The sequence below is a fragment of the Malania oleifera genome, chromosome 1 (assembly GCF_029873635.1).
Source record: "Malania oleifera isolate guangnan ecotype guangnan chromosome 1, ASM2987363v1, whole genome shotgun sequence".
NCBI lineage: Eukaryota > Viridiplantae > Streptophyta > Magnoliopsida > Santalales > Ximeniaceae > Malania > Malania oleifera.
This window is the reverse complement of record NC_080417.1, coordinates 49,710,168-49,726,345: the sequence shown is the minus strand read 5'-3', so window position 1 is coordinate 49,726,345 and position 16,178 is coordinate 49,710,168. Positions and strand designations below refer to the sequence as shown.

Here is a 16,178-nt window from a genome sequence, read left to right as displayed (position 1 = left end):
TCTAGTTAGAGGCAGGCATTGTTCACAAATTTGAAAACTGGCGCACAAGAAAAATGTGAATGTGCCCGTCATCCAAATATCCAGAACATCCAAAGGTAAGCTTTTGTCTGGAAAAGAGAGTGAAGAAAGTTTGGCTTTTTTCACTCAAATATTTGAAGTTTGTTCAAGGAAAAAGCTTGGGACTCAAAAACTGTCAAAACATTTCAAGATTTTCTTTTCCTTTTCCTTTACATCTATTATCATCCACTAAAACAAAATGATGAGAAGATCAAACTTACTACATACAACTAACAATGAACTGAGGAATATATCTTATTGAATAATTATGATCTCAAGAAAACCAAAAACAGAAACTGGAAAGCATTTACAAATCTGTGTATATATGTGCCCTTGTGCAGGAATTTAGATGAGTCTCCTCAAACGGAAATTTAGCCCAACATGGTCCCCCTATTCTCACAAAACTCCAGATTTCCGGCCAGCAGTCTTGGGGAATAGGCTGCTAAGTAGAATTGGTAAAGCTTTCCAAGTACCAAAAATGTTTTAGCAGGCTATGACAAATCAAAAGATCCCTGCCCCTCTTTGATGGCATAATGTAGCTTCTTGTACATAATTTCCTGAAGGAAGCAAAGTAAAAATATCAACACTTGTGCACAAGCATGCACAGGATTTTCGAGTTCCAACCTAGAAACATTTTGCTTGTATTCAAGAAAATATCAAACCTTGGTTGAATAGGGTGGAAGCTTGAGGTAGTTGGCACAAGTCATGACACTGGGCAAGTCCTCATCTACTGATTCAGAAGCCCCTATCACATTGGTTCCTGAATTTGTAGTGGTATAGGAAGTCTGTCCACAATATGAAGTTTGAATGTTACATACAAGATCACATTACCATGTTCATGAGCAATACAAAATACGTTATATACCTTTCTCACAATGGTCAACTTCGGGTTTAGCATGGCTAAACCACCAGGTGGCAGCCTAGGTGCGCCAGTAACAAATTGGCAAAATGCGCGCTGTTGCTCAGGTGTGAACTCTCCCATTATTTCAAGTAACTGGAGAGTAAATGCATTTCAAGAAATAACCCATGAGATCACTGTACATTTTGTAACATATGCTACTCTCCAAAATATCTACGACTTCAAATTTGGGAAAGAAGCTCACATTAACAATTACAGGACTCTTGGCTGTGTATCCATGATCAAATTTTATATGATCAACAAGTGCTGCGGCCTGCATTATTTGGGAAAGTCATCTTAGCCAAAAAGGATATAAAATGATAACCATGACGGCATGACCTGCATATGGGGTAATGTTTACGAGGAAATTACCTCCCACAGTTCTCTACGGCCACAGAGAAGGTAATCAAGTTCATGTGGGAAAAAAATTTGTAGGGCTGAGATGTCAAAAACCTGTTTGCCAAATAGCACAACTCTGTTTATTATTCATGAATATTGAGAGACCAAATAAGAGGAAAAAGTACTTCACCCCTCCCTCCTCCCTTTTTCTTTTTCTTGCTCTTTCCTAAATTTAAAACTAAACATTTTTGGGGGGCATCTGGATGGCAAGACAATGTTACCATTGCATTCAATATAACCTTTGATTGTACAAGTTGCTAAACATAAATTGGTGCTATCACCACATTCACTAAAATGAGAACAAAAACATGAAGTCATCAATGATCATTAAAGAATCCTAAATAACTTCATCTCAAGTAAATGAACAAATATAAATTCTCAAACATGGAATGTTTCAATTTCTCGAGACTTCATTCCCCTACCTATTGCTTTGCAAATAAAAAGTTATTAGTCCTAATTCCTAAAAACGTTGTGTGAACATGGCAACTTGTAATTTTAAACCCCCCCCCCCCCCCCCTCTTCACCCCCCAAGAAGAAAAAGGAAAAACAAAACAAAAACAAACAAACAAACAAACAAAAACTAGACCAGAAATTTTCTTTCTTCACTGAAGGAATGAGTTCAATTTTCCAATACCAGCAACTTGGGGTGTAATTCTCTGCACACCCACATCACATTCTCTAATGTATTTGTCATGCCAATTGCCAAAGCTATGGTCTCATTCAAAAACCAAAAAACAACCAACCAACCATAAAGGCAGAATGGTTAATTATAGCTGGAGACAGAGATCCAGTTTCAGTAAAATTAGTGCAGCATGTGGGACAGCAAGTGGGCTTTACCACGCTTGTGTGCAGAAAAAGAATAAGGTAACACTAATGAACATCAAAGAACAAACACTAAAGGCACATCAACTTCCAAGAAGATCATTAGAACTGACTGAAACCAAAAAGACATCACTAATGCCTCTGTGTCTATGCATATGAGATTGAGAGATTAACCTGATTAAACCCTGAAATAAATGCTTCCATTTGCCGCCTTATTCCACTTTTAACAGTTGCATCAACTATCAAGGCAATGTACTCCTCCAAGTTATTAACATCCACCTAATCAATTAAAAACAATAATAATTTTGTTTAGAAATTTTTTTTTTATAAAATAGGGAAGTATCATAAACAAAATGATCATCTGCTGAACCTAAAGGTGTATTCAAAAGAATTACTAGGACATTTTTTTCGCCCGGTCTCAGAAAGTAATCTGGATATCCAGGAAGTGAGAAATCTAGACAAAGATCTTCAATAGGGGCTCCACGGAAACATAAACCAGAATTTTCCTCACATCTATGTCCAGTTGTACTCTCTAGATACCGTTTCCGACAAACAAGGGCTCGTAATTCATGCAAAATCTTCCCAAGTTCAGCATCAAACAAGGAGATGTCGTGCAAATCAAGCTCCTGCAGAAGAATTCAAGATTCAGGTTTTACCCCAAGTAGAATATAGTTTTTTAATAAAAATCTGAAACTTGAATTACTTGACCAAGAACAAGCTTATAAAATGCAGTCGACAGTGGCAAATCCAGAGGTCGTCCATCTTGAAGAGCCTTGGCCATCACCCGTCCAACCAACTGAAAATATTCGAGCACTTTGGAAAATTGGCTACCATCAGAAACCTCTGCACTGGGAGGCCATGGACGAGGAAACAAACCAAGTGGAGCCTGCACAAGATCTCCAGCACCAGCAACATAACCAGACCCAAGTTCATTTCCTTCTGAAGAACTGTTGAACATTCTATTTGGTTCATCTGTTTCCATTGCAGGATTTTTTGTACTGCAACTAGATCTCCACATTCCCAATCCAACCTTTTGTAAGTCATGACTTAAAAGGGTATAGAATTCCAAGGTGGGACCCAATCCAGTGCCAATCTCACCAAAGTACTCTACTTCTAGGACACCTTTTTGGCTACAGTACATCTCCATAACTTTCATGGCAGAATCCAGTATCCGATTTCTAGACACACGAACCTTCTGGCGTTGTAATCTGCTAATACGAGCCTCTCTTTCATTTGCAGAGCTATGAGCATCAGCACCTTGCCGCTGCTGAAGCCAATGCAGTGCATGAGACAATCCAAAGGCAGTAGAATGGAAATATTGCCTCCTTATCTCAAAAGGAAACAAGAATGGACATGCTTTGGTCAACTGGTAACACCACAAAGGCAGGCTACCACTGCAGAGTGCCATGGTATCCTGGATTTGGCGAGACAGTTTGGGAGTCAGCTTGGTGTTAACAAATTCCTCTTGAGGAACCTTGGGGCTGACAACCACCAAGTCATCAAAACTCAAAATCTTGCCCTTTGAGAAGTCATCATACATGGCCTGGGCTCTTAATTGAGGTGCAAGCTGATTTACACATTCCAATGCACGCAACAACGCCAATATACAATATGTAGGGTTACTTTTCCCCAAATCACAAGGAAGATCCCCCAGCAAAATTCCATCCACAAGTGATATTTGATCCAATTGAGTCCGATAGTCGCAACTAAAAGCAGAACCAGTCTTTGAAAGTTCTGATGGGGATAACTTTAAACTTACAGTTGAAGTACCATCAATTTGGCTGTCTGCTCTCTGATACATGATGGTATACACATCATCCAATACCCTGTTTCCATCATAGGACAAAAATTCACCATTATGCCTCTCATCCTCCTCATCCACCACACGCTTATCTTGTACAGCCTGGTATATGGTCATATTCCTATTAAGCTGCTTCCCACTGGCAGAAAATACTAATTTGGGAGGATCATTTGTACAACCAGCGAGCCTATGTCGTTGCCGATCTCTACCACCCCTCAAGCCTCTGCTGTTTGAATGAACAAGCCCATCCATGGCAGTTGCATATGACATTGCACCTTTTGAATCAGAAGTGTTTCCAGAATCCACACCTCTAAGGGCAGTAGCCATCTTATTAGAACCAGACAAGAAATATGCATGGCTCTCCCCTGGTCCAGAGACAACCATAGTATCTCCAGCAGAATCACCCAATTTCACTTCATTTACATTGTCTGGCATGCAAACTGTGACATCATTTTTTAACACCTGGAAGAAAAGGTGCAGTGGGATAAATTAAAACAAACACAAAACACCAAATATGGAAGGTGCCATCCCTTCATTAGACTCGGGAAGTAATTAAACTAGATAAATAAATAAGCCCAACCAACAACCATATTATCCTCCATCACATAACTAGCAAAAAAGGATGTCCATGAACCTAATTCAATCCAAAAAGTCTGATTGCCCAAACCAGATTGGGATGAAAGGTGTTGTAATCTATGGCAATGCTACGATATCTGGTTTTTGAAATTAAAAATGCAAAATTCTAAATCATATTAATCTTCTTGACATGAGAAAAATTGAGGATAAAAATGGCCAGATAGCATACATCTTGGTGATCGTCATCTTCGCAGTCGGAAAGATCATCCTCTTCAATAACCAATGCATCATCAATCTCAAGTGGAGATACATCAAACTCATCCTACATAACATGAGCAAAATATTTTAAAATGATATGATATGATGCAGGCTTATGGTATCATGGGTTGCGGGGTGCATTGGAAGTGTAGACAGTAGAGTGACTGAAGAGAATGCAGAAAGAAGCAAGAAAAAAGCAACAAAAGAAACATAAGAAGAAACATACAACAAATATAGTAGTGGAAAGAAAAAAGTTAAAATAAAAAAATCAGGATTTGAGCATAATGAGAAATCTAGCAGTGTTTCCAGAAGATAAAATAGGGGAAAACTCCTGAAATGAATTTTTCTCACAAAATCCTTCCAACAAATTGATGCCCCCATAATTCTAAAACTAAAACAGCAAACCTCAACAACAATTACCATCAATTTTTTCCCACATTACCTCAGTCATTCAAGTTCAAAAATTGTGCATGTAGAAGAGTTCTATAAAGAAACAAATAAGTTACCTTCCCCTGGTTAGTTTGCGGATAAGCTGTGTATATTATGAAGGTTGGATCATGAAAAAAGTTCAATCTTAAAAAATAAGAATGTCTTTTTCTAATTTTTTTTTTTGGTGGGGGGTTGATCCAAAGGAATCAAATGTAAATCATCGCATGAATTATACAAAGCAAACAATTTATACCTCATACACTGCAAGTGACTAAACAAATAAATTTATGTCAGCTTCGTTAATAAATGCCTTTAAATTCCTGAACTGTGATGAATAAAAAATAAGCAAAAGAACCAATTTACTGCTCCAACTCATCCAGAATAACGGAATATATATCTAGAGACAATATTTGCAACATGAAGAATAAAACAAAATTAATAAGACGACATTGTAATTGCAACAAATAATCAAAACAAGAAATGGAAAAAACTCCACCCCAAGAGCAAGATACCTCGGATGTAGAGTCCCCATGAGCAGGTTTCGAGGATACAGCTTTATATACAGCTGCTCCTCTTTGTGCAGTATTTCTAGATTGAGGTCCTCTTGCCTCTTTTGGAGCAGATAACAGAAAAGACTTTCCCCTTCTCTTCAATGAACTTCCACTACCCTGCTCTAATGAGCCCTTTATAGATGTACCTCCTATCGTCATTAACGATCTGGAATTGGAAGAATGATGACGGGTAGCAGAAGCAAGGGCAGAAGTTGAACATGATGAAAAACCAGCCTCCACAACTGGGGCTCCAGACTCTGAGCTTCCTCCAAGTGCCCGACCCTTCTGCCTAGATTCCCCTCGCTGAACTCTCGGCCAAAGAAATTCTTCAACCGCTGCCAAACTTGACAGAGGATCAATCAGTACAATTTTTGAAGAGTAATCACGCAGAGATTTATCACCTTGAGCCCTACAAAGACGAAGCTTAAATGGTTGAGGCAATGAGCTGAATCCAGATACCGTACGTGCATTTCCACCGAATGACCTAGATGGACTCAACACAACCGGAAATCGTTCCAGCGAGGATAAAGCATTTTGAAGCTTCCGAATCAAAACAGTCATAGGGATTTCACCCCCTTCTCTAAAGCCAGAAGGAAGGGCAACCGCAGTAAACAACCTAAGCCTCCTAAGTGCTTGCTTCCGAAATTCTAACGAGTTAGCTTCTGACTTTCTACTGCTATAAAATGCACCACATGAGATGTAGTTTAACAAAGCTTCAACAACTCCACTACCAATAAACTCAAATGTGGATACAGCATCTTCTTTTCTTAGCTCCTCCAACAAGGAAGATATCACTTCAATCAAGTGTTCCTCCGTATTGGATAAAAGATCGGTGAAATAGGACCCAATGGCTTTCAAGTTTCCATTTGCTTTAGTCTTCAGATCATCAACAGCTGTATTCAAAATGACACAGAGACTTTTCAATCGTAACAGTTCATCGGTAACTCCAACTTCAGCTTCCCCAAGGCCTGAAGGGAAGCATTTATCTTTGAAGGCTTTTGCACAGGCAGTGACTGGCCAATGGGTGCTAGAATTTGTGGTCAGAATTTCTACTGAGGCCAAGCATGAAGCAATATTCACTGAAAATGGTACTTTCGGTTCATCCAAAGAACTTCTCACTGGATTTGAACAACCAGATTGCTTTAGATAAGGCTTAGGATGGGATGATGCTTCACACACAAGGTCATTATCCTTTTTCGTGGAAGAAAATTGAGCAGAAACCATGTTTGAGGAATCATTAGATATTAGCAAGTCCACTGCATGAAACACGCCTTCTCTCACAAACATCCTAATGAAAATTTCAGGAAGCTTTTCCACGAGAATCTCTGCTATTTGGATTGCAGGAATCAAAACTTGAGGATCTTTATCTACTAAAACACCAGCCAGGAAACTGGAATTCCAAATAATAAACTTAGATATTGAAGTTTCAAATTTAGACTTCAGTTTGAGGTACACTAGGGAGTATGGACAAGACAACCGTACCTTGATAAGTTTGCAGCGCTTGATATCAAAAGAATCATATCTGTGGTGCTGAAATACATCAACTTTCCAATAACAGAAAGGCATTTGTAACGAACTTGGATATTCACAGTGGACTCGTAGACCTGTTTCAGCATGCCAAGAGAGAGAGAGGGTCATTAAATATTAGTTAAATGAACAAAGAAATGCATCATCCAAATGCACCAGAAGGCCTAACCTGTACTAGAGTTGGAAGAACTTCCATTCCAAATTGCTGTAGAAATTCAGGTTGATCTCGATATAATTTCTCACGAGCTGAATCCTCAGTTGCATTAATACTTCTATCTTCCAGTTTACCTGTACTGATGGGAAGAGAGTACTTCCTTGTTGGACTTTTCATCTGAAAATTACAGCAGGTTGGAAGGAAGATGGAACCATCTGGCAATGGAGGGAGAAGCACGTCCGCCAGGTTCACAATTTCAAAAATCTAAGAATTAAAATTAAAAAAGAAATAATTAATCAACAGAAAATATCCTGCAAGATTTTAAGAAAGTCTGGCCCATTTAATTGTGGATATCATTTTTCCTTTTCCATTTTTTAATTTTTCAAAAAATTATAAAAGATTTACTAATTGTTTTAGGTCTTCAACATTCATATAAAAAAGAAGAAAATAAATAGTTTGTTAAATGTGGCAAACAATTTTTTCTTTTTTTATTTCTAGATTTCAAAATAATTATTAAAAAAAAAACTTGTTTTTCAATTTTCCAAAAATTATATAAGGTAGTATTTGGGATCAATGATTTTGGGGCTTGAATTTATATTTGTATGGATTTGGAAGAAAACTCAATAAATAATTCACACAAATCAATCTTCCAAATCCACACAAATCAAAGTCCAAGATCCAAAACCCATGCTCCCATACGCAAAGTAAGAGTTAGAAATCTAGAAAATAATAAAAATATTTCTTCCAACTTTTCTATATAAATTGGAAAATGAGAACAAGATGTCATTTTTGTAATTATTTGAAAATTTAAAAATGGAAAATAGATTTGTTTCCATAAGCAAATAGTGTCATAATTTTTTAGTATTGTTCATTTATTTCACACCATTGTTATAAAAACAAAAGGTTAAATTGTTTACCACAACTCAACAGGCACAAAAATATTTCACTAACACATCGTAACAAAAATATAGAAGATGTATATGTTGCAAAAAAGAGACATGATTAAACTTACATCAAGCTTTGATGATGTGCCTTGCAGTATACCAAGGAGAAACAGTGTATAACTTTTTACTATCAGGCACTTCATTGTCTCTTAAAACCATCATTTAATAGGTCGGAAGAAGCAGAAGGATGAATAAAATGGATGAATCACCAAAGCAAGGATAAGAATTGGGCTATGCATAGTTTATATTTTCTGTGCAGCTGGTCCCAAGCCTGAAGAAGGGACGATGCAATAACCAATAGGTTGAAAACCATTGTAAACTTATAGTGGCACTAGGGTCCAAAGCTTAAGAGTTGAGTTAATTTTTTCAATGGTTACAGGAGACTGTAGCCTTTTGAGACTTGGACAATGAGCAGTAGCCCAATCCAGCAATCATGTGAGTGAAGAAGGTCAATACCATTCATAAAGCTCTTTTCATAGAGCATGCAATCACCACAGGACTCAAGAAAGAAGCCCCAGCAAACTCCATTGCAACGGCCAAAGTACGACTGCCAGGGGTACAAAGGTGGGGGCAAGTGTTCTTCTGAATGACTGGATGTATAGGGCACAGCTAGTGAATCAGATTGGAATAAAATGCACCCAGTTCAATAACTCAAATCATACATCCAAAGCATCATAACAAGCATAAATAAACAGAGACATTTTTTATGCTAGATTCATTTTAGCATAGACATTGTGCCAAGCAGTTATTCACATAAATAGAATAGTAGGACAGTGAAGTAAGCATCAGGGCTGACATGCGTAGCATTGCTGTGCTTATGGCAACATTTAAACTTATTGCCTGAGCTGTAGTAGAAGATCTGCAAACTGGATACACAGGCAATATCAGCCCAAACTCTTTGTATTGCAGGCATACACCTATAAATTTAATCAGAAGCACCCCAAAGTGGCAGCTAAAACACCACACATGGATGTCTGTGTGGGGACTGAAGGGTAAAAGGCTAGTCAAATGATGAGATATTATGAAGGTGTTCAGCTTTGACCATCCCATGTGTAAATCAGACATAATTAAGTATTGAGCATATTATTTACTAGACTTAAAAAAAATAAAAATAAAATAAATAATAAAAAATAAAAAATGAGGAAAGAACAGGAGATGAAAAAATGAACACAGAAACTACCTGATCTGGAGGTCTAGTCAAAGCAGGGGAAACAGAAATATTTCCTACTAAGTCAGAACCAGAAAGTATATCTTTAAGAATCCCACTTATCCCAAGCAGAAGTAAAGTTTTGGCTCCCAATGAAGACCCACTGGCACATATTGATAGCAACCGGATTAAGCCCTGCATGGCTAACAAGTCAGAATCAGATTGAGGATAAGCAATTAATGTGGAACAAAAAAAAAAAAAAAAAAAAATTTATCTACCGTGTACGTAGACGTGCTCAGAGATGTCTGACCTCCCCCAGAATTACTTATGGAAATAAGTGAAGCAGCTTGTGCAACCAGTCCATGATTGGCTAGATCATCTAATTTCTCTGGAGATGAAGAAAATGCTTCTGCAATGCGAATCAAGCAAACACAAGAATGCTCTAATACCTGCAGATACAAGATACAACCTATGGGAGGAAGTAAAATGAATAAAAGTAGAAGGGACAACTAGGAATGGATATCTTACCTTCGAATCATGAGACTGAAGAAGATTTGTCAGCAGAGGCACTGCTTCCATGACAAGGTTGGCTGCATCAGATGGGAGCTTCTTGCACATATTTGCAGCAGTTGCCAGAGCTATTCTCTGAAACATGGCATTGAATTCTTACATTAAAAAACTGGGAGGGTGGGGGCAGAAACCAAAGGGCAGCATGGGATTAGTCAATAACAAATATACCTGGACACCAGTAGGGAAGAAATCAAGGAACGAAAGAACTGCCATCAGTGCACCAGCTCGCAGACACGCAGTTGGGTGCTCTTGAGATATCTTCCTTAGAGCTTGTAATGACTGCATGCATTACAGTAAAGACTGAATTAAAATATTGCCCAAATGATTCCCACTTTTCAGCAGTAGCTGAACAAATTTGCTTCAATAAAAATATGAGCACAAAAGGCAGCTTCCAAAGCTTTGCCAAGTTGGACTGCTCATAGGCCTGCAAATACATGCATCAAAACAATTGCCATCTCTAGCACTTCACTAAAATGCCAGTAATATGCTCATTCAGAATATCCCCTTATGAAGTATGGAGTAGAGGTGATTGAAGTTTGATGTTTGTTGCAGTAACCACCTACAAGGAACAGACTTTGCAATGTTGCTCTCCCAGCTTGAAAAAGCCAATAACACTTGGAGATTATGCCTCTATGTTTATCTAGGTTAATGATCAAAACGTTGTTATCTAAGACAGCTTGAGGACACTGATGTTTATAAGATTTTTGAGCAAGGCGTTAACTAATGCATAGCAGCAACAGTTTTGGGCGACACTATCTCCTCTTAGCCAAAACGCCTTTATAGGTGATAGACAGACCATAGATGCTGCCTTGGTAGTTGGTAGCAAATGAGGTGGTTGAAGATGATGCACGAAGGAATTACAAGTAGATTTTTGAGATAGCTTGTAATAAGGTGAGCTGGAGCTTCTTCGACAAGGTTATGGTTAGAAAGGGCTTTTGCCTGGGGTGGAGCAAATGGACTAGAGGGTGTTTATCTTCTATGGTCTTACCGTCTTGGTAAACAGCGAGGAAAAGTCTTAGCTGGGTGCATCAGTGCATCCAGGGGTCTAAGACAAGGAAATCCTCTTTCTCCCTTTTTATTTGCAGCGGTTAATAAGTTGAGTAGGATGATAGAGAGAGGTGTAGATAGAGGGTCAACGGAGGGGATTAAGGTAGGATATGAGGATTGCATCATATTGCAACTTCAGTTCACAAATGATACCATTCTCTTCCTTTTAGAAAACATGGTACACTTCTATAATTTGCTGACATCTTACAATTGAGAAAGCCCCCAAAATGAAAATTAATTTGTCTAGGAGTGGTTTGGTGAGTCTTGATTTTAATGTTGGATCCCTTAGTTAGGCTAGCTGGTTGTGCCATTTTGACTTGGACTATTACTTATTTAGGAGTCCCCCAAGGTGGCAATCCCAACGCTGAATATTTATGGACCCTATTTTTAGGAAAGGCTAGAAGAATGGATGGGTTGAAAGGTGTGTTCATCTCTTTAGGGGGCTATATTACTCTTATCCACACTTGTCCATCCTCCATCCCTTGCATTATCTTTTTCTGTTTATAATCATTCTCAGAATGGCATGGAGGCTTGCGAAATTAATGAGGATTTCTTATGGTCGAGTGTGGGAAAGGGTAGTAGAGATCATCTTGTAAGTTGGGAGACTGTGTAGGTCTGAAAGGGAGGGAGGCTTGGGCCTTCGTAATTTGGTGTCCAAAAACATTTCTTTAGTGGGGAATTGGTTATGGAACTTCCCTTTAGAACCTAATTCTCTTTGGCGTAAGGTAATTTGCAGGAAATTTGGAATACTACAAAATGAGTGGGATGCTAAACTGGAATTAATATTACTTATTCGAGTCCTTGGAAGTTGGCATCTCAACTTTATGATTATTTCCTTCCTAAAGTCCAGTTCATACAATGGGTAACGGGGAGTGAACTCAGTTTTGGCAGGATCATTAGGTGAGGGAGATGCCTTTGGCTATAACATTTCCTCATTTTTTCAGTTATCTAATCTTCAAGATACCCCTTTTCTGCTTTTCTTCTTTTGCAAGAGGATACGCGTCCTTGGATCTTCCATATTTTTGGGTAAAAATCTTAATGAGAGTCTAATGAGTTGGCTCTTGACAAGGTTGCTCAAACTCTTTTCATGTTTATTTGGGGAGTCATATATAAGGGTCTGGAGCTTTGATCTTTCTAGGGAATTCACTTGTAAATCATTTTCCTCCGACTTGACTCATGACTTTACTTCAAATCCTTTTGCATTGTATTCTTTGATTTGGAAAGCTACAGTGCCCCTCAAAAATAAAAGCATTTATTTGGACTGCAACACTTGAATGAATCAACACTATTTGCTTCAAAAGGAAAGACCTAATAAGGCTCAATCATGTTTGCGTCCTTTGTTTGAGGAGTGGAGAGACTTGAGCATGTCTATTTCTTTTGTATCCTTCCACTTCAATTATGTTTGGAATAAACTATTTGGCATATTTGTTGAAAACTAGGTTTGCCCCTACATATTGAAGGCGTTTTCTACCATCACCTTTAGGGGTTTTGGCAAAAAGAAAGGATATGAAAGCTTTGTGGTAATGCACCATTACGGCTATTACTTAGCATGTTTGGTTAGAATATTCAAAGGTGTGACTATAGCTATAAATTCGCTTTAGAGTCAAGTGGTTTATCTTGTGTCATTGCGGGTTTCAACAATGGATTTTTTCGTAATGCTTCTTTGGAAGACTTGGCACAGGATTGGATAGCTCTGCTCTATTGAGTTGCTTTTCAGTCTATGCTAAGATCTTTGTAACTAGTTTCTAGTTATGTAAAAGGGAGGATTTTTCCTTTCTCTTTTCTCACTCTCTATCTCTCTCTCTTTCTGAGTACATTCTTCTCTCTTCTAATACAATTCTTTGAATATATATGAAAAAAAAAAAAGCAACAAACAAACACGGTTGAGCAAGTCCCTAGTTTTCATTTTTAAGGAATTCTTTCTTTTGTGAGCTTCTAGACCTGGCAATGCAGCACTTCAAAAATTAAAAATAAAAGAGAAAATTAAAGAGCATACGTCGAGTGTACAACTCATTTGAAAGAAGTATGTCAAGGCCCCAAGAGCCCCAACCTACAAAATATAGAATAAATCTATAGGTCACGTATTTTTCAATTTTGGTGACTCAAAATAAGGAAAAAAAGAAGGAAAAAAGATAAAAAAGAAAGATTTCTAGGATGCTCTAGCAACTCTATGGGTATGTCATTACACCTCAACTATCAACATACACTAGCATCTACAACGTAATGAATACCTATTTTTTTAAAAAATAGGCAGCATATACCAAAAAAACAATTATACGTCGAACCATAACTACACACACTTTTAAATCTTTTTAAAAATTCTTTGAAACAAATGAAAAATAATGCACTATGCACCCACACCACTGCCAATGCCAAGTAGTAATCCAAATTCTTATGTTCATGTTGTAAGCAAGTCCACCTGATCTGCCAGCTAATTGAGCTTGAGCTGCTCCAGATATTTTATGAGTTATATATATTATATTTTTATACATATATTTTATATTCATATTTACTATTATTTTATGACCAAATCATATTAGTCAGCTCGAGCCTCAAGTTTAAAAACTATTGAATTAAGCTCGAGTAGTGTCCAACAATTATAAGATTGACTAGGTTTGAATTAAGGTTCAATTTTTTTAAAAAAAAATTAATTAAGTCATTAAACTACAGTTCAACAATCATTGAAATGATGGAGTTTGAATTGAATTTCAAACTTAAAATTTTTGAATCAAGTTAAATTGATTATCCCACTCTGTATACTCAACTGGTTAGGTTTCCCAAATGATATAGAACCCAGCCTTCCTGCCACTGGTTCTGCAAGGCCACAATAATTTCAAAACCCACACCATAATTCTGCCAGTTACAACAAGAAATAAAAGACTTCATTTGGATTACTGATTATGTTAGAGAAGGAAAAAAAACAAGAAGAAGAAGAAGAAGAAAAATAAGATGGAAAACAAATTTTATTTCTGACTCATGCAGTTCTAAAAATTAAGTAAAACCACGGGTAAATGGCATATTCTCAATGATGATTAAGAAGGAAAATTTATTAATATATGATTCAAAATTAAGTAAAATAAAATGTTAATGACAAGTAAAATAAAAATTTTGTTCGTTTATTTGCCATGTATGTTGTATTTTCTTTTCCATTTTCCATGATTTACCAAACAAGAAAGAGCAAACTTCTTAGTATTTTCCTTTGCTTTCTTTGTTCTCCAAGTTCCGCTGAGGAGCCTGAGCCCCGTACAAACGCATTAAATGAACAGATAAACGGATTGCGCACTCACCTGTTCAGCCAAGTCCATGTACTCAATGTTGAGCAATCTAGCACAGAAGCACGGAACGGCACCATAATGCACCACCGCACCACAGGAAGATGGAAGCACCTCGCAGAGATGCGTGAGCGCCCTCGCAGCCAACACCATCACATCCGCATTGCTCTCGTGATTAAGCAGGTCCACAAGCACGGGCAGAAAAGAATCCACCGGAAAACCCCCAAACGAGTCCTCGCTCCCAGTCAATAACATCTCGCAAAGCTGAGTCAATGCCTCAATTCGCCGTCCATCTTCACCGTCAGCCCGCAGGCCGGCTAGTATCTTCTTGAGCCGCCCCCCACCGTGAGCTGAAGAGGCCGCCGCAGCTGCCGCCCCCGGCGGCAGCCAGTCGTCGAGGCCGGCGCCCAGCTTTCTCAGAAGCCCTTGTAGAGCGGTGCTCGCGGACGTGAAGTTCTGTTGCAACAGAGCAAAACTCCCGTCGGAATCATCGTCGTCGTCGTCATCGTCGATGCCAGTCTCATCGTCGCGAAAACCTAACCCTAAGCCTCTCTCCCTGCGGCTGCTCGTGAACTCAAATTCGGGTTCTTTCTCCTTCCCCTTATCGGAGTCCCTCTCTCTGTCGCGACCCGGGTTCTTTGACCCGGACGACCCGGCTGCCGAGTCCATTAGTCGCACACCCGGAAGAGAAGGAGCTGCGATTGGAAAAGAAGAAGATGTAGAGGTTTTTGATTTCTTGGGAAAAGGGGTCGAGGAGGCCTCCGAGTCCGGCCGTTTCCGGCAGCTAGGGTCCATACAAAAGCACCGTCGACGGCGTTCAGGGGTGGCCGGATCCGCCGGTCTCCGGCATCTGCTATTTCCGCGACGATGAAAAGAAGAATCTAACTTCCTTTTTTTTTTCTAATAAAGGAAGAGAGCAACAGCAGGATAGCACCTTCTACCTCTGTGAAAGGTTCTGCTTGGGAACGTCGCTGTCGAGGAATGGCTTTACCATGCCGTATGGGGAGAGAGGGAGGAACTGTACAGAGCTAGAGAGAGAGAGAAACTGTACAGAGCTATGTATGGTGGAGAGACAGGAGGGCGAGGAAGAGGTATTGCTTACTATTTAATACAGTGAGAGTTGCTGTTTGCTTTACAGCTTTGCTTTGGGTTGCCTTACGCTTGCACATGGCGTTGCACACCCCACCTGGGCTGGGCTGATAACCTCAACCCGCACTGGCGTGACTCACTTCATCATGCATCAAATGCGTTTGTTGTGCGATCAAACAGTTTTGGTTTTGACAAAAAAAAAAAAAATACTCACCTCTCCTGAAATTTAATATAAAAAAAATATTTTTTCTAAAAAAATAATAACCTTTCTTAAATTTTAAAAATTTTAAGAACCTAAAATTTCAAAAATATTAGTAACTAACTTTGTTAAAAAGATACAAATCTCTGTTTATATTTTACAAAAATAAAAATATTTTTTTATGGAACGTATATGTCTTCTCGATAAATCTTGAAATGCACGACATTTTTTGAAATGTTAAGGAAGGTCTATATCATTTTTGATAAACCTTAAGGAAGGCTTCTAAAATTTTTGAAATCTCAACTGTCTTTTCGCAAAACTCTCTTATCCAAAATTATATGAACCATCCTTTGATTTTATTAAAAAAGATATAAAATCCACGGTGCTTTTATTATGGTCAACCCTCTTAATTTTTGTTATTTATTAATTTTTTTGTAC

The 16,178-nt window shown here is 38.4% G+C and overlaps 1 protein-coding gene across 2 annotated transcripts; it reads right to left on the bottom strand.

The window, feature by feature from the left end:
- Positions 1–288: 288 nt before the first annotated feature.
- LOC131153937 (E3 ubiquitin-protein ligase UPL3-like) lies at positions 289–15,562 on the bottom strand. Of its 2 annotated transcripts, none has more exons than XM_058106384.1 (17): positions 14,468–15,562; positions 10,302–10,412; positions 10,092–10,208; positions 9,842–10,012; positions 9,597–9,758; positions 7,488–7,736; positions 7,274–7,395; positions 5,753–7,181; positions 4,783–4,875; positions 2,880–4,439; positions 2,572–2,802; positions 2,351–2,455; positions 1,328–1,408; positions 1,161–1,229; positions 923–1,051; positions 720–842; positions 289–614 (listed from the first exon to the last, which is right to left on the bottom strand). In XM_058106384.1, the coding sequence occupies exons 1-17, from the start codon at positions 15,245–15,247 to the stop codon at positions 549–551; spliced, it is 5,598 nt and encodes a 1,865-aa protein (XP_057962367.1). In that variant the 5' UTR covers positions 15,248–15,562; the 3' UTR covers positions 289–548. The 2 variants fall into 2 exon arrangements, with proteins under 2 accessions (XP_057962367.1, XP_057962370.1); XM_058106387.1 differs by having other exon boundaries at positions 2,578–2,802; positions 14,468–15,545.
- Positions 15,563–16,178: the final 616 nt, after the last annotated feature.